The sequence below is a fragment of the Clarias gariepinus genome, chromosome 16 (genome assembly GCF_024256425.1).
Source record: "Clarias gariepinus isolate MV-2021 ecotype Netherlands chromosome 16, CGAR_prim_01v2, whole genome shotgun sequence".
In the NCBI taxonomy this organism is placed as follows: Eukaryota; Metazoa; Chordata; class Actinopteri; order Siluriformes; family Clariidae; genus Clarias; species Clarias gariepinus.
The window spans coordinates 30,221,022-30,244,763 of record NC_071115.1 but is presented as its reverse complement, the minus strand read 5'-3'; the positions used below and the strand labels follow the sequence as shown (position 1 = coordinate 30,244,763).

Below are 23,742 nucleotides of genomic sequence, written 5' to 3'. Positions count from 1 at the left end.
GGCCGTTCCAGCCCTGTCACAAGCGCCAGATCGTGTCTCCCCAAACAAAGATTGTGGGGCTGCTCTCTCTCTCTCTCTCTCTCTCTCTCTGCCTCTCTTTCACACCTCTCTTGCTCTCTCTCTACCAAGGGAGATAAAAGACAGCAGATAAAAGACAGTAGCTGAAAAGGTAGGCCCGGTGAATTACGTCCTGCAACAGCCCATTAAGCACATCGACACAAAACTGTTCGACATTAATCTACTAAAAAAAAAATTTATTCAGTTGTATCCTGTTGTCTCTGCCCTAGCCATCCATCCTGAGAGCCCACCAGGGCATACCCTGCTCCGCAAGAGGGAAGAGCTCTCCCCCAATAGACCCAAGACCAGTTTGTGTACAACTTTGTAACGGTCAAATGCAACTAGTCCAGCATGACGTCAAAATATTGCTCAAGGGCTGGTTTCTACTGAGGCTTGTAACCAAAATGCTGCGATCATCGGGGGATCCACCAGCCCCTGATTCAGCCCCATTATGGTAGTTCTGAAGCAGGACAGCAGCCTAAAGAATTGCAATAGCTTGTAAAGGCTCAACTATCATCCACAGATAGATGAAGCCACCTAGTGAAGCACCTGGAATGGGCCCCATTCATTACTACCTTGGACCTGTCTAGAGATCACAGACAGGTCTGCCTCAAGCCCTCAATTCAGTTCCAGGGTTTTGGGGTGTCTATGTCAGCACAGTAGCTTAATGGTTAGCACTGTTGCTGTGTACCTCCAAGGTCTGGGTTCACTTCCTGTTTCAGGGTCTGTTTCTACGTTTTTTCCCATTGCTTGGGTTTCCTCTGAGTACGATGTTTTCCGCCCATAGTCAAAACACATGCATATGTCCCCATACTAATTGGCATTCTCAAATTGCCCGTTGTGTGAATGTTGAACGGAGGTCTTTCAATGGTTATAAAAAATAGGATACAATGGTTCACCACTGACCTTCACGGTCCGTAGTTGGACTACAGAGGTTCCTAGTACTGTATGACATTATCTATGGTCAATGTCATACAGTCTCACAGGAGCATACCTGAGTCATACGGTCAATCTGGTTGGACCATCTTTTTCATCTGAGGCAGGTACTGTGATAGCCACCAGACGTAAATGGGGGGATGACCCAGGCACAGTACACGAGATTCCACCTTGAACAAGGATTAAAACAATGAGAACAAAATAACCTTCAAGCCATAACAGAGTTCTCTTGGTCCACCTCCAAATTAAGGGTATGGTATAGGCTACTGGGGTTCTATAGAAGGTTCATCCTAATTTTCCATGAGGAACTTCCAGGAGTCCAGGTCCTGAAAGCAGCTTTTACTCACTTCTGCTGTGTAAAGCTCCAACCTTCCTTCACAATGCATAATGATGCCACTGAAATGAACCTGGGAGCCATGATGCACTGGAACAAGGAACTTTGTCCATCATTTGGGCCACCAATCCTTTACCTGTGGACACTTCACACTCATTACTGATCACGCCTCACCTCAATAGATGGCTATAGTAGAAGAGTTGAAATCTCTCACAATCTGTTGTAAGACTTCATGTTCCAGGCGGGATCCAGCATGGAAGTGCTGACTGACTGTCCTGATGCTTACCAACTCTGGACCCAGTCCACCTCAGCATTTGGCTTGACGCTAAAAAGGAAGGTAATTTTGATGTCAGGCTGTTTCAGCTCCATAACAAGTGACAGATCAGTGGAGCTGAACATACAGTGCCAGCTCAGACCCACTGTTTTGGACAGCCAAGGCACACGAGGCAGGGGAGGGGTGAGCAGGGAGAAGACACGGCTGGCGATGGATGATTGCAGCAGCTGCGCCCTCTCTCCACTTCATGTCAGGGAAGATAAAAGACAATGTCCTCTAAAACTGGGCAAAAACACCAATACAATTTTCTTTTCCTCAGAATCTTTACAGACTCGAGACTTGTGTCGCTGCCGTTCTGCCATCACGAGGCCTTCGTGACGAGGAGATCCAATCCTCCGATCCACAAAGAGCCACTGATACTCCCTGCTACATGAAAAGATCATTAAAAAGGCAGGTTTTTTCAGCTTCTTTGTGTGTTTGCGTCCTCCTTTGCTTCAGCCATCACCAGTACATTAGGAAAGCTTGTGGTGCTGATGTGGTGTAAACAGAACCAATCAAAATCCCAAATTACACCAGCATCTCTGAGCCTCACTAATTAGTCAAAGAGTACACTCTGAAAAGATGTGGAACCCTCAATGTGCAAGTCGAAGCCTACGGCAGAGTGCTTTAAGAAAACAGCTCAGGTTACAAAATAGTAGCCTTTAACAATAAGATATAAGCTGTGTAGATAGCAGATAATGCAAATGCGAGGAAATCTCCAGAGAATCTTCAGACTAAATCACCTACGCATTGCAGATACTCCCATAGCATTGTGGGTAATGTAGGAGAGTGAAAATGGAGCAACATGTTTTCAAAGTACGGTATGCGCCAAAATATACAGTACTGAAACTCGTGCGTCTCGGACACGCAAATGCATTTGCTGAAAGGGCCAGGCTCTGGCCGCACGTGTTCACATGTAGTGGAAGCGGTTGTGAAGATTCCCCCAATCCCACACCACCTGTGAATGTTTTGTTTAAGTGTGAAGATCTGCCAAGAACTCTGACTGCACTTTATGTGAGCAAATTGTCTCTTGGTGCTGGAGTCTGCAGTAACTCTTTGTTCCGGGAATCCGGGTTGAGAATCCGCGTGAACGTTACCTTGTGGAAAATCAGCATGGTGAAAGTGTGTTTTAGGAGAATTAACTCACAGACAACAACAAAGTAATATTGTTCATTTCAGTACTGTACATTTTGGCGCATTCTGTATTTCAAGTATAAATACAGTTGCATTTTTAATGCTTTTTTTTTTTTTTGCATTGCATGGTCACTTTAAGGTTTAATCATGCAACAAAAATATCATATGTTCCTGATATACGGTACCTACTCGAGAGAGGTTATTTACATAAAAGCAGCAGATTGTTCATCCCCAGGTTTGATTAAAGCTTTATTATGAACAGGAGGACATGGAGAAAAGAAAGCAGATTCTCTTCCCAAACATGCTTTATAGATCATTCTATACAACATACATCTTGTGTGACGCATGCGTAGTTTGACTGGAGCAGATCGTCAAGACAATGCGCAGTAATTACGACTTCATCCAGGATGATTAGTCATAATGCTGCAGCCCTGAATGCCTCATTAACATGCATTTAAAAGTAAGGGGGGGGGGGGGGGGGTTACCGGTGCCGAAACAATTCCTACCTGTTTCCCTGGGCATTGTTTAACTGAGTTCTGCATGAACGTAGAGAACAAGAAGAGAAGAGAAGCTTTGTTATGGAGTTCTCTCTGCCAATTACGGCTGATTTCAGACGTCCAGGATGAGACCACAAGCTAATCAAACACAACTGCTGAAAAAGTTTAAGTGTTGAATTGAGTATTTAAATGCACCAGAGATTCGGGCACAGGCAGAAAATGGAAGCCGTGATTTTGTTGTGTAAAACAATTGGCTATGAATTAATCATGCACTGTAAGAACTTTACAATGATAAGAAGTGATTTGTTCAGAAAGCTTTAATTTATTTCCTGTAACAGATGGTTTATATTCTTATATTTATATTCATAGAGCTGGTTTTATGATCTCTCTCTCTCTCTCTCTTCTCTCTCTCTCGCTTGCTACAGTGCCTTAAAAAGAACATTTTCACATTTTGTCACATTACAAACAAAAACGTAGATGTATTTTATTGGGATTTTATGTGATAGACCAACACAAAGTGGCACATAATTGTGAAGTAGATTAAAATGATAAATGGTTTTCCAAATGTTTTTAATTCCAGTGGAACCGATCACCCTCAGAAGTCTCCTAATTAGTAAATAGAGTCCATCTGTGTGTAATTTAATCTCAGCATAAATACAGCTGTTCTGTGAAGCCCTCAGAGGTTTGTTAGAGAACATTAGTGAACGACCATCATCATGAATCCCAAGGACCTTCACCAGACAGGTCAGGAATAACATTGTGGAGAGGTTTAAAGCAGGGTTAGGTTATAAAAAAAACGAATATATCCTTATATATATGAGCATCTCAAGAAGCGCTGTTAAATCCATCACCCGAAAATGGAAAAAGTATGGCACGACTGCGAACCTACCAAGACATGGACGTCCACCTAAACTGACAGGCCGGGCGAGGAGAGCATTAATCAGAGAAGCAACCAAGAGGCCCATGGGAACTCTGGAGGATCTGCAGAGCTCCACAGATCAGGTGGGAGAATCTGTACACAGGACTACAATTAGGCATGTACTCCACAAATCTGGTCTTTATGGAAGAGTGGAGAGAAGAAAGCCATAAGAAGTCTTGTTATCAGTTTCTGAGAGCCATGTGGGGTGGGCAAACAGGACTTATTATGGTATATATACAGCTTTAGGAGGAAAAAAACTGAGACCACTGCAATTTACTCCAGGAAGGTCAACAAGAGGGAGATGAAGGGTCACAAACCATCAAGCAAAGCTGAGATGTTTGCTTTTTTTTGCTAAAAGAGTGGTATAAAGTTACCCAACAGCAATGTGAAAAACTGGTGGAGAGCCGAAACGCATGGAAGCTGTAACTGCAAATCGGGGTCTTTATTCCACCAAATACTGATTTCTTAATGTTATTTACCCAAAGCACTAACACAATTTGTTTACAAATTATTTGCATTTTGTTTTATTCGAGTTATTAAGGGTCTGCAAATACCTCATGATCTTGGGTTGTTTTGATGTGTTGTGATGATTTCACTTCCTTTAAATATACACCCTAAATAACAATATTTATATTTGAAATTTAGGAACATTATTACTGCATCGTCCAGTGTTGGAGTTTTGGATGAACGTCTATAAAATAAAGCTTTCTTTTAAATCCTTTAACATCTGTAGTGTAATCCGTGTAGGGAAACTTCACCAGGAGGCCAACATCTGCCCTTAGACGTCCATTTCATCTGAGTTTGGAGGAAACACAATTTCTGTTTGTTTCTCAGGACAGAAAATCTTATTCATTGTACACACACACACACACACACACACACACACATATATCCACGATACAGTGGACAGAGCTTATGTTTAATATATACTGTATATACTGGAGCACCACTTTAATGAATAATCTGGACCCCAGAAGACGAGAGAGAAGAAAAATGTTGAAGTTTTCTTACTTGGAAAAGTGTTTCTGTGGAGGCAAGTGCAGCCATTAGGAGCTGGCCTCAACCCGCGCTTTAAAAAGCGCAGACGAAGCAGAATACACTCCGCCAGAACGCTGGGTGAATTTTAAATCACACACACACACACACACTCTCATTAGTCGACTTACGCAGCAAGGCGCAGGAATTATCAAACACACGCTCCAGCGATTCTTCCTCACGGATAACACCGGGAGCTCTGCACAGAGAGACACCTGCTGTGTGAAATTAGTGTACGGTTATGCGCTTATTGTTCTGCAATGAAAAGACAGCGTGGACTCGTTTTTAAAAATACAGTAGAGTAATTAATAAGAATCATAAATTCAAGCTTCTCCAGTTCCACTTTGAATCGTCCACAACGGCGAGGTATCTTTTCTCTCCCCAAACTCCAAGTGTTGAACAATCAAGGAACGATTTATCTAGCCCTGGAGAAGAGAGCTTCTTATATGAGGTCACATTAGGGGAAAGTCTAATTAGCTTGTGAATTTTGCATAATAGGTCCCCTTAAGAATCATATCATCTAACATAGGAACCTGGGAATCTTGTTCAGAGTGAAATTGTGGGATGATCAAAAGGAGAGAGAGAGAGAGAGAGAGAGATGTTAACAATCTGCAAAGAGAAACAAATGAGAAAGTCAATAATTCTGCATCTTTCTCTCTCTTCCTTTTGACTTGATGACATCGTCAGGTTCGACTTTGGAAGTGGTCGAGCGGAATCGATACCGTGATTGGCAGATCTGCTCCGGAGTAAAAGAGCCATCGCAGCGGCACGGCGACGCCTGATTGTCTTCTCTTTCAAAACCACAATCAGAAGAAGATGTGTGCTAATGAAACGGCTAGGTACCCGAGTCGCCGCCACGACCTCATCACACAATGTCACAGCGGTTGACTGGAACGACTCTGTGTTTAAGTTTAAATGACTTCTTTAAATCTTACACAGCGTTTTATTGGATACAAACAGAACAAACGCAGAATAAATAAATAAGGAATAAAACATTCGTGCAGTTAAAGTTGATGGTTGTCTTATAACAGCAACTCCGATTTGGATTTTTTATTTTTTTATTGATTGATTGATCACCGTCAGGACGTACTGTAATAGAGAAATACGTGTTACATTGAGTTTATTCTTTATTTACCCATTTTGTCAAACTCAGACGATAGTAGGCAGGCACGCATTGAGCTTCAATTTTCACACTATTTAGTGCAATATTTAATTATTTTACATTTTTTTCTCAAATTAATTTCTGCAAACTGATTGAGGATTTTTTTGTGCATGTTTTCTTTAAGCCACAAGGGTGTTAAAAAGCCATACATTTTTTACAATCCAAATTCTGGAAAAGTTGTGATGTTGTTTACATTTAAATAAAATGAAAAACTAAAAGATTTTCAAATCACCTAAGCCAATATTTTATCCGCAGTAGAACATTGAGAACATAACAAATGTTCAAACTAAAATTTTACACTTTTATCCTCTAAATAAGCTCATTTCAAACTAAATGTCTGTTACAGGTCTCAGAAAAAGTGGGCACAAAGCAAAAAAAAGGCTGAAAAAACAAGAATATTTGAAAAGATTAATCTGGGAAAACATCTAGCATCAGGTCTGTAACATGATTAACTATAAAAAGGGATGTCTTAAAGAAGCAGAGGCCTTAAGAAGTAAAGGTGTGCTGAGCCTCTTCAATCTGTGAAAGAGTGCATAAAAAGATCCTTAAAGTCAAATTGCAAAGGCTTTGCAAATCTCATCATCTTCAGTCATCAAAACATTCAGAGGAACTGGAGATATCTCTGTGCGTAAGGGACAAGGTCGAACACAGCATCACTTATCGCCATGACTGTGTCATTGACATTTCTAAATGGGCCCAGGAATACCTCCAGAAATCGCTGTCAGTGAACACAATCCACCGCACCATCTGCAGATGCCAAATAAACCTCTATCATACAAAACCACGTGAACATGGTCCAGAAGCGCCGTCGTGTCCTGTGGGCAAGGTTTCAAAGTGAAAAAGTGTTCTATGGTCAGACGAGTCCCAGTTTGACATTCTTGTTAAGGAGGGAGACCTTACAGTGTGTTACCCGCATTCAGATTGAAAGTTAGCATCTCTGATGGTATGGGGGTGCATAAGTGAATACTTTATGGACAGCTTGCGTGTTTTGGAAGGCACTTTGAACCCTGAAAAATATATAAAGCTTTTAGACAACGTCTATTTCACGGAAGGCCTTGTGTATTTCAGCAGGACAATGCAAAACCACATACTGCAGCTATTACAACAGCATGGCTTCGTGGTAGGAGGGTCCAGGTGCTGTATTGGCCTGCCGGCAGTCCAGATCCTTCACCTACAGAGAACATCTGGCACATTATTAAACAAAAAATACATCAAAAACCACCACAAACTCTTCAGCATCTGGAAACACCAGTGGGACCAAATTCCAACAGCAAAACTCCAAAACATTCATAACCTTAATGCCCAGAAGTCTTTAAACTGTTCGGAAAAGAAGAGGAAATGCTACACGTTGGTAAACATGCCCCGTCCCAACTTCTTTGAGACTTGTAGCAGGCATGACATTTAAAACGAACTCATTTTGTGCATAAAATTACAAACATTTCTCAGTTTAAAATCAGTTATGTTCTCCATGCTCTATTGTGAATAAAATGTTGGCTCATGTGATTTAAAAGTCTTTTAGTTTTTCATTTTATTTAAATGTCCCAACTTTTCCAGAATTCAGGTTTTAAATATGCAGTTTATTAACAGTAATTTGTTGATGGAGTTTTAATAAATGAATAAAATAAATAAAATGTGATTTTGTGGTATGCCTAATGTTCTGTTTAAAATAACATTACGCAAATAACTTCTACAGCGACTACAGTGATTATAAAAGTCTGTTCTTGGCTTCGACATTATCCAATAACTCTCTGAATGCATTTACACCACTCGGGAAAGCCACTGTGATGCACAGGAAGTATCTTTGCTTCATTAAACATGTGACAAAATGAAGGGATGCGATTGGCTCGTCACAGCGCACAACTTTTCTTAAGTTCTAAAATGGTTATAACTTGGTTTTCCAAATAAGCATTGTGTTTGTTGTGTGTCAGAGAATAATAATTTACTAAAAATGAATAAAATTCACAAAATGCATTTATAGCATTTTGCTGTCAAACTGTTCCTATATCTATATATATCTTTATATCTTAAAAAAAAAAAAAAAAAAAACAGTTATATTGATAAATGACTAGCTATTAAGTTACCTTCTCATTACTTTATCCTAACTTTGCTTCCTTTACGATGGCTGTTTTTCAGCCCAGCGCACACACCTGATAAGGAATTTACTCAGGGGGAAAAAAAGTGACTGGAGTGCACAGAGGGAGAGTGAAGCCCAAAGTTTGTGTTCATCAAAGAGACTGTCTCTTCAGGGCTCGTCTCTCGTTCCTCCTGTGCACTGTAGTGACGTATGGAGTGTGTTGGCAGGAGAAATGTCCTGGCCAGATGGCACTCTATTCTGTCTCGCTCAGCTCGCACACTCTCTTCCCAACGGCCTTGTCAAGCACAGTGACACAATGCTCCTTGTCTTTGTTTGGGTACCTGTCGCCATGTTGTTGGCTTAGTTAGCTGTGCTTGGACAACATGTACGTGACTGACATAAAAAGTTCTAGAAGCTAGGAGTGAGGTTCAGGGTGGATTTGAATGATGCTAGGCAGTTTTACTCTGTCAGGGAACCAACAGTTTTGGAAAATGAAGGATGTACAAACTGATATCTACTGTATATAAATAAAAGAAAGATTTTTTTTCTGTACGTTGATCAGAACTCGCTCTTTCTGAATATTTTTACTAGGATTAAAAAAAGGAAAAGGAAGTCAAATAAATACAGTGGAACCTTAGTTTACGAGCATAATTCGTTCCGGAAGTGGGCTCATATTCCAAAATACTCGTAAATCAAAGTGAATTTTCCCATAAGGAATAATGGAAAATCTAATTATTTGTTCCACAGCCCAAAAAAATAAATAAATAATTTTTAATACAAAATATAAAGTACAAACAGACGTGGAAAATGAAAGATGTCCAAACTGATATCTACTGTATATAAATAAAAGAAAGATTTTTTTTCTGTATGTTAATTAGAACTCGCTCTTTCTGAATATTTTTACTGGAATTAGTTCATATTTTCACTTTAGCTGAAATAACAGCGCTGGGGGGGGTATATCGTAGATTTCATTCACTTAAAGTCGCCTTTAAATTAAAAAAAAGAACATAAGATTAAAATGGACTAAAGAAAAACATCAACAGCCAGTGCTTTCACCCAAATAGTACAATCCAGCTTAAATTTGGTTTAAACCCGACAAATCTACGCTTCTACAGTTCAACTTTTCATTTATGGTTCGCACTTCATACCCAAAACCAATTATTTCGAAGGGTGTCTTGGGAAAGAGCTCACTCTGAAAGTGGGTTATGTGACCAGCCTTCTGTGGCCCGTTCTGATGAAAAAGAAAAGCAGGTAGTTATGAGGAAAAGAAAGAGAGAGAGAGACAGAGAGAGAGAGAGAGAGAGAGAGAGAGCTTTAAAGCACTTAAGCCTTTAATTTCAAGTGCAAATGTGTAGGTCCTTTCTTGAATCCAGTACCTTGATAGAACAGCACGACATTTCCCTTTACTTTTAATCATCCTTAAAGGTCCCATATTTTACCTTTTTTTGTTAAGTTAACACAAGACTCAGATCAAATTCAAATCAAATTCAAATTTTATTTGTCACATACACAGTCATACACAGTACGAAATGTAGTGAAATGCTTATACGACTGCCAGTGACCTTAAAAAGAGAATTAAAGTTTACATATAAGAAATAAATATGAATAAAAGAAATACGATAGAAAATTAAATAGAAAAATTAAATTAAACTAGGAAAAATAGAACTAAGAATAAAAATAGAAATATGATGTACATAAAAAAATTGAAATACTGTATACTGTACAAATTGAAATATACTGTACTGGGTGTGCAAATATGCATAGAACAAAGTGTCTTTGTGCAAAGGTTATTAAAGTGTCTTTGTGCACTGGTCCAGGATGTAAACGTAAACATGTAGTGTTGTTCTAAAGGTAGGTGTGCAAAGTTATTAAAGTGTCTTTGTGCAATGGTCCAGGATGTAAACGTACACTTTGGAGCTCCCCAAAGTGTGTGTGCTAGCTCAGATAATGCATTTTCAACCTCAAGCTCCCCCCTGTTTGAGCTACTGCTGAGTAGGATACTGCTGATCAACCATCCAAGGGTTCTTATATGAGGTCACAATAGGAGAAATGTTTAAATGGCTTCTTTAAACCCTAGCCAATACAAAAAGCATTTAAAAAAAAAAAACAGAAAATGTTTTTTTCCCTTCAGGCTTGTTGTTTGTATCCTCAACATGTCTAAAAAAAAAAAAGTACTTTTTGCATAATAGGTTCCCTTAGATATAATGATTTAACACCACTCTAATTTGTTCTATGAGGAATGCAAGCAATTCTATTGAGACTGTCCTTGAGACCGCTATATGGGGAAAAAAGCCATGCCATGTTAATTTAAGCAAATGGATAAAAATATTTAATACAGTCAGGGATATTTATGGTTTTCATTCGGAAAGTGTTTGACAAATAATGCTGTAGGTGCGGTGCAACCTGGATTCTACTTGCGCTCATCCCAGATATAGTGGCTTGAGTCATGCCCAAAGGAAGTTTGGAAAGGAAGTCAAATAAATACAGTGGAACCTTAGTTTACGAGCATAATTTGTTCTAGAAGTGGGCTCATATTCCAAAATACTCGTAAATCAAAGTGAATTTTCCCATAAGAAATAATGGAAACTCAAGTTATTTGCTCCACAGCCCAAAAAAATAATACATAATTTTTTAATCTAAAATATAAAGTTAAAATAAAAGAAATTAACTTGCAGGTAACAGGAGAAATCACCCTCCCCCTGTGTTGGTGTGAAATTCAAATAAGAGAGGAGAAAGGTTTACTGTGGAGAAAGGTTTACTGTGTAAGATGATTACATCATCATCTACATTACATCATTATCTACAAGAGGATCTTATTTGAATTTCACACCAACACACACACACATTAACGGACACACACATTTTGTCGAAAATGTTAGCATGGAACAGCGCTAATGACACTCGCCCCTTCGTGAGCGCATACGAAGGGAATCACTGCTGTAAAGTAAACAAACAAACAAATGAACCTGCACTTTACCCTTGAAAAGAATCGCGACAGATTTCTGTGTAGAGCAGAGTGTGTGTGTGTGTGTGTCTCAAGCCCAGGGAAGGGGTAAAAAGACGAGAGTGTGTGTGTGTGTGTGTGAAGGGGCAAGGTGTAAAATTAAATGCACACACACACACACATAATGACAGAGAGAGAGAAAATGGATCTTTAACCTCTCTAATGAGACTTTCTTTTGCTTTACATGCACGCACACATGTGTGTTATAAGAAATAGTACACAATCGCCTACAAACACAAAATAAAATATATTTTATGAACACACACGTGGTCACAGTGTTATAGTTATAATAATAATAATAATAACAATAATAATAATACATTTCATTTATAATGTCCTTTACATTTGAAGCAAATCTCAAAGTGCTAAAAATTATTTCAACCCAAAAGCTCTGATAAAGTTTAGATTTAAAATCATCAACAATCTGTGGCATCCTCAGATATATTGGGAGAGCATTCTATAGACTATGATGAGACTATAGAACTTGTGCACGAATGTTGATTATAACAGTAAGAGACACGCACAAAGACCCAGCAGGGGAGATAATTACCCACAATTCCACAGCGCAAGAGAGAGAAGAACCGTTGGCTCAGTTGTGATCACATCACGCTCGGCATCAAAACAAGAAGCGCATGCATGATGCATGATACTCTGTACTCGTAAACCAAGACTTGTTCATTTTCCAAGTCAAAATTTATTACAAATCTTTGCTTGTCTTGCAGAACACTCGCAAACCGTGTTACTCGCGATCCAAGGTTTCACTGTATTTGATAAATATTTGGCAGCGGGCTGAAACAGTTACTGAACGAGCGAATTGACAATAAAACAATCTGAATTTAATGCCATGCGCTAGACAACTTTTTAAAACACCATCCTGGCACAGATAAAGGGGTACACCAATTCTAAAGCTTGATGTCACCACCACAAAGATCTCCTTATAATTAATATGAGGTTTTTACAATTTCCACCGCGTCTCGTTCGAGATCTTCCAGAAATGCAGTATTCCTCCATTTCATTCATAGAGCTGTTTTTTTTTCTCTAAAACGCTCTGCGATTAGAAAGCAGAGCAATCAAACACTCCATAAATAACAAAAAATAGGATGTTGCGAGATATCGCAATACAGTCCCGCCCCACAAGAACACTCATACACACACAGGTATAAAGGCGCGTGCTGATTAGCAGCGCTGTACAGAAGAGCAGCGCTGCCACCTACAGAAAGATCAGGAACTATCACATCATTCCCTCTGGGCCTTATTAAAAACCCTGTGCTTTATTTCCGTCTCTGAAAGCAGACCAACTCCTATATGGAGCGCTGCTTCATTAAGCTTCTTAAGATTTTTTTTAACAAAATAATAATAATAAGAAACTGACATAAAAGGCAAGATGCTGTTGACCGAGAGGAGGCGGTCATTTTCATTGGACCTTGGCGGCCTCCTGATAAATCTCCCAAATAAAGTCTGAGTTAGAAAGGGAAAGAAGAGAGGAAGTCTGGGAGAAGAGCGCTCTTCTTCATCACCTGAAATAGAGTTCACTCCTGTCTATAATTAGCAGCGCACAGGCTTGACAACGAGCCACTGATTTGTGCTGATGAATCTGTTCAACAGGATGAATCAGGACACGATTATAAGAATGACGATATTGTATATTTTAACAAGGGGCGTTCAAGTCAAAGCGGGACTTTTGATTGATGTGCAGAATAACAAACCACAGTTCTGAGATTAAAACTCGATTTATTTCTCTATATAAGTGTAAATATCATAGCACCATAAGACATAAACTAAAAATCTTTCCCAATGTGTCCCTGAATGAAGGGAGGCTCAAAATCAAAAGTACCAGTCAGTACCTGGTGGCCACCAGCTGCTTGAAGTACTGCAGTGCATCTCCTCCTCATGGACTGCCTCTTGCGGACAGTCTGAGCACTGATGGAGGGATTGTGTGTTCCTGGTGTGACTCGGGCAGTTGTTGTGGCCATCCTGTACCTGTCACGCAGGTGTGATATTCGGATGTACCGATTCTGTCTCCCTGTAGCGCCGTCTTAGGCGTCTCACGGTGCGGACATGGCGATTTATCGCCCTAGCCACATCAGCGGTCCTCAGGCCTCCCTGCAGCATGCCTAATGCACGTTCACGCAGATGAGCAGGGACCCTGGGCATCTTTCTTTATTTAGGATTTTTACAACATTATTGTTGAAATACACAGTCCTGAAAAAGGGACGTTTTTTTTTTTTTTGAGTATATATACTGTATGTTCTGTATATACTGTACATGTGTGTGTTTTATATTTTTAAGCACAATCCTAATACCAATGTTGAGAACATATTTTTAATTTATTCATGGTATAGATTTTAAGCACAATGATTTTTATTTATTTATTTATTTATTTATTTATTTATTTATTTATTTATTTGTCCTATTAACGCAATAATTTTATTTATTTACTTTATGTTCTATTTTAAGCACCATTCCTATTCCAAAGTTTGAAAAATATTATTTATTTATTTATTTATTTATTTATTTAAAGAAAGAAATAATTTCGAGGCAATCTGGATCACGTTTTTTTTTTTATTATCACAAAAAAAAGAACACAAAGCATGTAAGGTGTTTGATCATTTCTAAAAACTTTTAGCACCCTGATACCCAGAACAGATGCTGATTAAATGAACTCTAGTAACCTCTCAGGGTCCATCAGCTGACTGCAGGTGTTTCAATAATAAACTCATCTATTATTAACACTCACTGTCTCTATCTGTGTTTATTATAAATAAGAGCAAATGCTGATTGTGCGTGTGTGTGTGTGTGTGTGTGTCCAGTAAATGATTATAAATCCCAGCGTTGTGTCTTAAAATCCATTGTGTTGCAAATGTTTATACACCCGGAGGACAAAGTGTGTAAGGTATAATACACTCCAGTGATGGAGTGGAGGTGACGTTACCATGGCGATGATTATTCATTTTCCATAACAGCATGTCCTGAAGAATGTTTTTTTCCCTAAATGTCACTGGAATTTGTTCACAAACAGTTCTGATCTAAGTGTAAACTTTACCTCTAACTCTGTTTCTCAGATTTTATCAGCATTACACACAACAATAAATGTATAAAAATATGTTGGATCATTCCTAAAAAAAAAAAATAAAAAAAAAAAGAATGATGGAACTTGATGGGAAAGTCTGTGCTGTGGTTTAAGAGGAAAAGCATGCTGTTGTTTATTTACTTCATAATCCTTCCTCAATAATAATTCAGATATTCGCTGTATATAATAAACATTTTATAAACCAGAGGGAACAACAAAAAAAAAAAACATCCTAAAACTGAAGTACATTTCCTCAAGTCATGTTTATGGGATCAACTGCAATGCCTGGTAATGCTATTAGTGTAACAACACTGACACTCAGTGGTAGAGTTCGGTACTGCAGCGTCGCTTTAACAACTTCATTACAGGATTCTTACGCCATGTGACTAAAAGTATGTGCACCCCTGACAATCACACCTGAGAAGCACACAACTGTATAGAATGCCTTTGTATGCTGTAATGCTCAGGGGTGCACATACTTTTGGACATCCAGTGCATCTGCAGAAAACTGAAAAGTCACAGCTATTATTATTATTATGATTTAATAAGCATAACCTGTTATTGCACTTGGCATCTTGATTGGAAAATGCTTGTGATTTCTTTTTAGATTTACTTACCTATTTATTTTATATTTTTATAATATATATCCACACTATAAGATGTTTATTTAATAAAAGAGTAAATGTTTTAGTCCATTAGTGGATGTTCAGATATCTGGTACATAAATTAGATACATTAATTAGGTATATAATTTTTAGTTTGCTTTTGTTTATTGATGTATTTACTTTTGCAGTCTAAACATTCTAACAGTATGGAGACAGGTGAAGTCAGCATCTTTCCTTCATTACCATAAATTAAAATCCTACAGGCTCGATTCTTCTTAACTGTACAATTCTGCCCACTGAGGTATAATTAATGTATTTTTTTAATTATTGAAAAGAAAGAAAAAAAAACACAGACAACAAAATATTAGAACATTTCTTCTTTTATTTCCGCAAATAATTTACTACCATTTCTGCGGCAGAATGCTGTAAACTTCACATTGGTTTTGTACACACGCCTAAACGTCAAGAATCTTTATTTTTCTTCTTTTTTATTTTTATGAAAAACAGAAATAAAGTGTTAGTGGGATTCTACACACAGCTAGGCCAGGTAGTGTTTCATGAAAAAGAACAGAATGAAAAAGATCGTGGTTCGTTCGGGATTGAAACGTGAAACAATTTCTCACACACCGAGAATTTAACAGCGTTTTAATTTCTTTAACAAAACCTTAACTATTTATACGCGATAAATTCTAACGCTTAAGTCATTAACTCTAATCTGAAGATTTTAATAATTGCTATGATACAGTAAACGTGAAATTCAGTGGTGCGGCTTAGAAATCTGCACATTTCAGGACTTCTTCGTTTTCTTTCTTTTATTCTTCTTCCTCTTGGTGTAACACAGGATTTAAAGGACACTTTATAACTTCAAGTCTATGAGCGACATGATTTTGAGCCACTGACCCTTTATTCATTGCACAAAAAAAACAGAATGAAACATTCAAACTGAAAAAATAAAAACATATGAACGATTAACGATGAGCTCAGGAGTATTTTTATCTGTCCATTATTGCGACCGAATCAAATCTGAAGAAGCAGCACAATTAAACTGAGATATTGCTCTGCGTTTACTTTCAGGAGAAAATAAGGCTAATGAGCGGTAACGTTTCCCATGTCCTCGTCCGCGTGGCGTCTCTACAGAAGCAAACCTTCAGCATTCATCTTTAACACAGAAACATGAATAAAGTTTCTATTTAAAGCTTGAAATTTACTTTTTTTTTTCCTACAAGTATATAATCTAAGTGTGAAAGGTTGGATGTCAAGAAGGCGAACCGAACACCGAACAGGACCCTGATTCCATCCAGAGACGTCAAGATGAAGAAAAAAAATATGTCTATATACTGCGCAAAGAAATTAGCGGTTTGACTTAAACATATACATGTATTAACATACAAGGGGCGTTCAAGTCAAACCGAGACTAAAGCAGTATGTATACACAAACAATGTGGAAAGTTTCTTGCGGATAAAGTGTCAATACTGTTACACATTGCACGGTGACGACGGTTTGGTTGCGATTATGGCAGCGTAAGGCTGAGAACCTTTTCCCCAGATTATCTGATACTTTAGTAATTTATAATCCAAGGCTGCTTTCACACAATTATTCAATAAAAAAAAAAATACAAACTTGGTTTATTTCAATTACGGCGTACAAACAGTCAGGGAAACATTTTCCCGATATCCAGCTCATGAATATGCGCCGCCATTTTAGTTTTTTTTCACGCAAGAGGATTTAAAAAAAAAAAAAAAAAAAAAAAGGGCTCCTTTTCGCTGCAGAACCCTAAAACAATCCAGAGGGTGGAGTCAGACCTGATCCAACTCCTCCTACCTGGGTGGAGACAATTCGATTATGGTTAGAGAAGGAGTTTGATTAGGTCAAGCTCCACCCCCTGGACTTCAATCATTCTGTAGGATTTACAATCCAAAAAAAGAAAGAAAAAAAAAGTGCGTCACATGTAAAAGCACTGAGTGAGCGTTTTTTGTTGTTTTGGGTGATGTATCCCTTTAAGGCTGCTCCTCTTCTCGTTTTCTATTCACTCATCAGTAAATTAAGCTTAACGAAACAAAAATTAATAAAACAACTTGAACGTCGAGGTACTACAGCGTCTGCGAACGTTACGCCATCGATGGCTTCCTTTTAAACTGGAACAGAAACATACTGAGGATTAATTGGCTTTATTTTTGAGCAGCATGTGTGTTTTGTGTGTGTGCGTGTGTGTGTGTTGTGTGCGCATTTGTTCTCGGGCTCAGATCGTCCTGTTGCGTTTGTGGGTCGGCGAGTCCGTGATGACGTCGCTGCACTGGGCGCTGGTGCGCTTCCTGCTGCCGCCGTTCTCCAGGTGCAACGCCATCTCCTCTGCTATAAAAGTGTTCAAGTCGACGTCGTGGAGCCCGTTTCTCCTGCGGCCCGGGTTCGAGCTGCCGCCCACGTGGGTGGGAGAACCCGGAGCACCGGAACGGACACTGATGCTTGCCATCGCGCCGCTCAGACCTGCGACAGCACGCAAGAGAAACATACAGAGAAAGGAGTTTTTTTTTTTTTTTTTTTTTATACATTTCTAAATTCTGATTGGACAGAAATTGAGGACGAACATTACTAAGGGGTTTCATCAATTCAACTGTAAATGACCAAATTACTTAATCAGACCTAAATTTAACCCTGAAGAATAACAACCTGGATGACCAAATTAAAAAGTTGAGTTCTTAGAGTATTTGACCGCTTTAGATTCTCCGTTTAGTAGGACGATGATTATTTACCGTGCAGAGCGATGGCTTCACGGAAAGGCTGCAGGTCAGTCTCTACAGACGAGACTGGATCCGATGAAGCCGGGCGGTTGGGCGGAATTCTGGGCGTGGCTCTGGAGACCCTCGGAGGCGGTGTTTTGCCACACAGGAAGCTGATCAGATCTTCCCTCCAGATGTTTCTTCTTCTCTTCTTGACCCAGGCCAAGACCTCCTTGTTGCGTCTCTGCTGACCCGTCTGGACCCCGAGCTCGTAGCTTCGCTGATGTGCATCCACACTTTCTGTTAAAAAATTATTTTAAAAAATTCAATCAAACATCGATAATCGCTAAACACTGACTTAACTATTGAGAATAAAATAGATAAACTGATTATTAAAAATGTAAAAAAACGAGCCCTGAGCATCCGGCATGTGTGAGAGAGAGAAAGAAAAAGAAACGTCGGCGGTACCTTTGTAGAGATTGGTCACGGCTGTTGCTGCGTTCTGAAACGGCGCCCACAGGGACGGGCCTTGTTGATGGCAAACCCGATCTGGAAGAGAGGAAAAAGTGAAAAAATGCTTTACGTTACACGGTCATGTGTGTGGATCTCCAAAAACAAACACTGCTTAATTGTTGGAAAGCAAACAGACGGGTATGTTTTACTCTTCAGATCTTTCTCCCGTTAATTCCAACCCCTCACTCAGACACTCTCTCATCAAAGTAAAAAAAAAAACAACAACCATGAAAGGGGAAAGAATATACACTGTAGGGATGGCATAACGCACTCAAAGGATGGCGCTATACCCCCCCTTCCGCCCATGATTGTCTAGCGTCTCCATGACCAAGGGCTCCAACCCTCTTCTCCGAGACAGCTTAGCCAATCAGCTCTCTCTAAGCTCCATGGCTGTGTAAGGCTACAGCATCACCTGAGATTCTGTCTCGTGACATCCGGGTTGTCAGAGTTCTTTACTGCTGCAACAACAGGGGGCAGACTGACACGTGAACGGAGTGCTGCAAATAAGATCTGTACACCGCTGTAAACTCCTGAGATGGTCAGAAAACTTTAAAGGTTACAGCTTTGCTTCTGATTGTTGCACAGCACTGAAACTGGAGACTCATTCCTTAAATGTTAAATAGCAACAATTACAGACTTCTTACACATAAAACATTCACGATGAATAGACTGTTACTATGGAAACGATAAGTGAGTTTTCAGACTGTGGAGGTAATGACACCGTTTCTTTATAATCCTACAGGTGGCGCACTCTGAACTATTCACACATTTTCATTATGTTAATGCAGAAATTAATTATTTGCCAAGTTTGTTTAGAAATAATAATTCCGGCGGATGACAAAAGATACGCGCTGCTCAGTAACACTGTAGCTTTTGGCTTAATTTAATATGGAAAATATTGAACTCTCACAAATTTAGGTTAGTTTGTATTGTTTAAATGCTGCACTTGGTTTTTATGTGAGAAAACGAATGCTATAAGGAACGGGCCATGTTTAATTACTCTTAAACTTTTTTAAATTGTTTAAATTTGTAACAAAATCAGGGGAAAATATAACACTAGATCAGGATATTTATAAAACCGTAAGAGTCACAACTTTAATCAAATCGTCACTGAAGTATCGTGATGATATCGTATCGCAGTCATGAACCCTGACCCCCATCCCAAATCTGCACCTTCTGACCAATCAGAACTCTTCTCCTAAAGAATCATCTTTGTTGTCTGATGTGGTAACGACCACAATAAATATGCAAAACAGGTCAGGTCACGTGGTGACGTCACGTGGCGACATTAATCGCTACTTCCCCCTGAAGAGGCTGATCACTGCTGATCCACAGCCCACACTGATATCTGACTGAACGCCTGATTAATATTATAACGTCGTTTAAAAATAATTCAGAGACACTGAGTGAGTCATTTCCTTCCATCTCAACAGCTCGCTAGCTAGCTAGCTAATCATCGACCAAAATAAAACGTTGTCAAAATTAGCTTCGGAAATTAATTCAACGCAATCATTCAATCTTCTGTAACTTAGTATAAACAAAAAAAAAACGACCTTTAGCTTAGCATAACTTAGCCATGTCGTAACAAAGCAGAGAACTCACAAAGTGCTAATACTGCCGAGCCAGCTAAAGAAATTAAAATAAAATAAACTTATTCTGAACTTTAATCATATTTATATTACAGTAAAGAAACCCTGCGAACATTCCTGAGTAAGAAAATTAACATCACGCTAGCTAACGTTACACACAGAATAGCTAACAGCTGTCTAACCTAGTTTAGCTTTCCTTCTTTTCCCACCCGTACACCCAGAAAATCCCGCCTCCATCGTTTTAATTGGCTAGCCTTCCACAAACCAATGGATGACTTAGCCAATCCCGAGACAGGAACATCTCTTTGATTGGGCCATCCTATAACCACGTGGCCCGGAAATCGCCGAAAAACTGGTAGGCAACAAAATACTAAAGCGGAGCTAGCAAAGTATTCACAGGAAGCAAATCAGTCATAGCGGACCTTTATAGAGCTGCGCCACCGCCGTAGCCGAATTCTGAAACATATGCCAGAGTTTCTCTTGGTTTTGGTCGGCTTCTTCTTTACTCGGCTCTCCTTGGTCGGCCTCGGCGAGGCACTGCCTCTCCCAGTTTGAAAACCAGTGTTCGGGTCCGTGCTCCTGAATCTCTGCCTCCTTCTCCTCCTTCCGATCCTCCATCATGAAAAAAAAAAACACTCAAAAAGTCCACAATAAAGTTCGCTTTGTAAACAGTCGGCTGTCTGATGCAAACGTGTGAAACGTCAAAATGGATGATTATTCTAATTTGACGCTGGACATCGCGCTAGGATTCGACACACGATAAGTGGCGTCTCCGCACTAACCGCTCCTATTGACCAACTTCATTGACGTGTTTCGGGTTATAAAGTGTCTTCGCTTAGCTCACTTTGTTACCGGGAAAAAACCCGCCCACTGGACACGGACGGCATCTGATTGGCTGCTCGTATTTCATATTCAATGACAAGGAAAAATCTGTATATTTTATTTGGCAGAAAAAATGCCAATCAAAACGCGACCGGAGAAAGTATGTCACGTGGAATTAAAGGGCCAGCGCGTATTTTAACTAGTTGTGGATGACAAGGTCTTTTTTTTTAGTTATTTATAGCAGTAGCAAGTTTGTTTGTTTTTTACACTGGAAAGACCTAGAACTGAGGATAAATACATATAAAAACACAAACTTTCTATAGTTATTTGTGTGTTTTTCACACATGTAATTGATACCACATGTATATTACAGATATGCACAGATGGTTTCATTGCAATAAGTGTATCATGCATTTGGTTTCCCTTATGGAATGTGTTTAACTAGCAACTTCAGGACATAAAACTCAGTTTATTCAACCAGCAGGAAATACTTTACTTAACTGGGATTTTGAATCAATCCAGCAGCAATGAGTCAAACAAAACCCTCTTTAAAAACAAAAACAAAACAAAACAAACAAACAGAAGTATAATGTACCTTTGTCCAAAATGTTGGTTCAATATAATATATTACCATGTGCAAGTATCTGGGTTCAGTTCCCACCCAATGCCCAAACCCCAGCCACTGGATGCAGCACTGGTCCCAAGCCCGGGTAAATTGGGAGGGTTGCATCAGGAAGGGCATCGGGCATCAAGCCTGTGCCAAAGTTGTGTAAAGCATTGTGATGAGAGTTGCGAGGACTCAGGACTGTCTGTCTGTCTACCTGTCTGACTGTCCATTAGATATGTGTCTATCTGTTTGTTCAGTGATCTATCTTTATTTCTGCTTGTTTCTCTGTTCATTAATATATCAGTCTATCTATTGATTCATCTGTCAGTTCATCTATCAATTCACTGTTATGCCTGCTTTTTATGTCTACTATTCAGTCTCAGTCTGTTTCTTAATTATTCTATCTATCTATCTATCTATCTATCTGTCTGTCTGTCTGTCTGTCTGTTTGTCTATCGGAGATTTATCTACCTTTTATCTTATCTATATGTTTATTTGTCTGTTTGTTTATTGATCTGTCTGCATGTTAATCAATCAGTAAATCATCAATCTATCTATCTATCTATCTATCTATCTATCTATCTATCTATCTATCTATCTATCTAAATATTTGCCTGTCTTTCTGCCATCGAATATTACTCTATCTGTCTGTTCACTGATATATTCTGTCTTTAATTCTGCTTGTTCGTCGGTTCATCTATCAGTTAATCTGTTATGCCAGCTCCTTGATTTATCCATCTAAAGAAAACAAGATGATAGTCCAATCAATTTGGTCTTTTTTAGTTCTATTTCTATTTTATTTGGTCTATTTTTTATTAACTACATTGCATTTAAAAATAATCAGTTTTTATATCAATATATAAAAAAACGTATGGGATGGTTTGGTTTGATGGGAGTTTTATTCTAACACTATAATGGTTATTTTTATTATAGATTTAGGTCCAAAGCTACTGTATGTCAAGTATAATACAATGCCCTTTAAAAAAAAAAAAAAATGATTTCATACGGTCACCTTTAGCTTTGATTTGATCTCCAGTTCACGTGTGTAAATGATTCCTCATGCTCCCAGAACCGCTCTCTCACACTCCTGGAGTATGCCGTGTGCCATCAGGGAAGAAAAACTCCATAGATGTGATCCTCTGGTGATTCAGTACATTCAGGTCGTCAGCTGACTTCATTTTATTGCCCCATAACGTTACTGAGTCTCGACCTGAGTAACTGATCAACCCCAGATCATAACACTGTCTCCAGAGGCTTGTACAGTGGACACTATGCATGATGGGAGCATTGCTTCATGTGCGTCCCTTCTCACCCTGACACACCCATCACTCTGGGAGAGTGTCAATCTGGATTCATTAGGTCACATGACCTTTCTCCATTGCTCCAAAGTCCAGTTAGTGAGTCTGATTTTCTTGTGGACACACAGCTGTTTAGTCTCAATCCTGTGAGATCTCATCACATTGCGTGTGTGTGAAAATGCTCTTACTTTCACTTTTTAACATAGCTTTGTTTTTATAACCAGTCATTTCAAATCTCCCTAGTTGTTCTCTTTGCTTAAGGCTGCTGAAGACTTTTTAAGCCATGGGAGTGAAGATGTTTAGTCACTTTGTCAAAATGAAATTCAAGGTGTTTCCGTACATTTTTCAATAAACGTGATATTGCCATTTATAAAGACAACAATAGACCAACTCCTTAAAAGTATAACTTATCAAAAGCTCTAAGATATTTATTATACTCCAAATAACAATAGACAGAAAATGAGGACAAGGTCACAACTTTTTTTTTTTAACTATTCTTCTTAATCAAAGAAATTTGTACAAAGTACAGCTTTGCAGATGAAAAATAATGAATAAAAATGACAACAAAATGTATGACTGAAATACAGAACTGCTTCATATAAATTGTGGTTCAGTAGTTGTGGAAAATCTTACTGCAGAGAACTTTAACATGCTTTTTTTAAGGATCGTGGTCACTGCACATCTCTGCCCACAGGTTTCCTTCTACCTCACGCCTTATGTCTCTCTCTCTCTCTCTCTCTCTCTCTCTCTCTCGAGCGTTTCTCTCACGCTGCGCTCTTTGGTCTGCTTCTTCCACAGTGAGATCAACGCTTTCCCACCATCATGGCTAATGTTTTATCAGAAACACTGTCTGGTTGTCTTTCTCTAATACCCACACACAGTGTGTGAGTCCTGTTCCTGTTTCACACTGACATTGTACGATATTTGCACTTCCATTCGCATCAGCCTTCATATCTTCATATTTACCAATATAATGGCTTTACGCTTTAAACTTGTATGTCTGTGATATATATGTTCCTATGTCTAATCACTTAGCTTGTGATGTCTCATACAGT

At 39.0% G+C, this 23,742-nt stretch overlaps 1 protein-coding gene across 1 annotated transcript; it reads right to left on the bottom strand.

The window, feature by feature from the left end:
- Nucleotides 1-17,293: 17,293 nt before the first annotated feature.
- Nucleotides 17,294-20,791, bottom strand: hapstr1a (HUWE1 associated protein modifying stress responses a). Its single transcript, XM_053513991.1, has 4 exons — nucleotides 20,383-20,791; nucleotides 18,327-18,407; nucleotides 17,892-18,158; nucleotides 17,294-17,625 (listed from the first exon to the last, which is right to left on the bottom strand). Exons 1-4 carry the CDS (start codon nucleotides 20,579-20,581, stop codon nucleotides 17,381-17,383), a joined length of 792 nt encoding a protein of 263 aa, XP_053369966.1. The 5' UTR covers nucleotides 20,582-20,791; the 3' UTR covers nucleotides 17,294-17,380.
- Nucleotides 20,792-23,742: the final 2,951 nt, after the last annotated feature.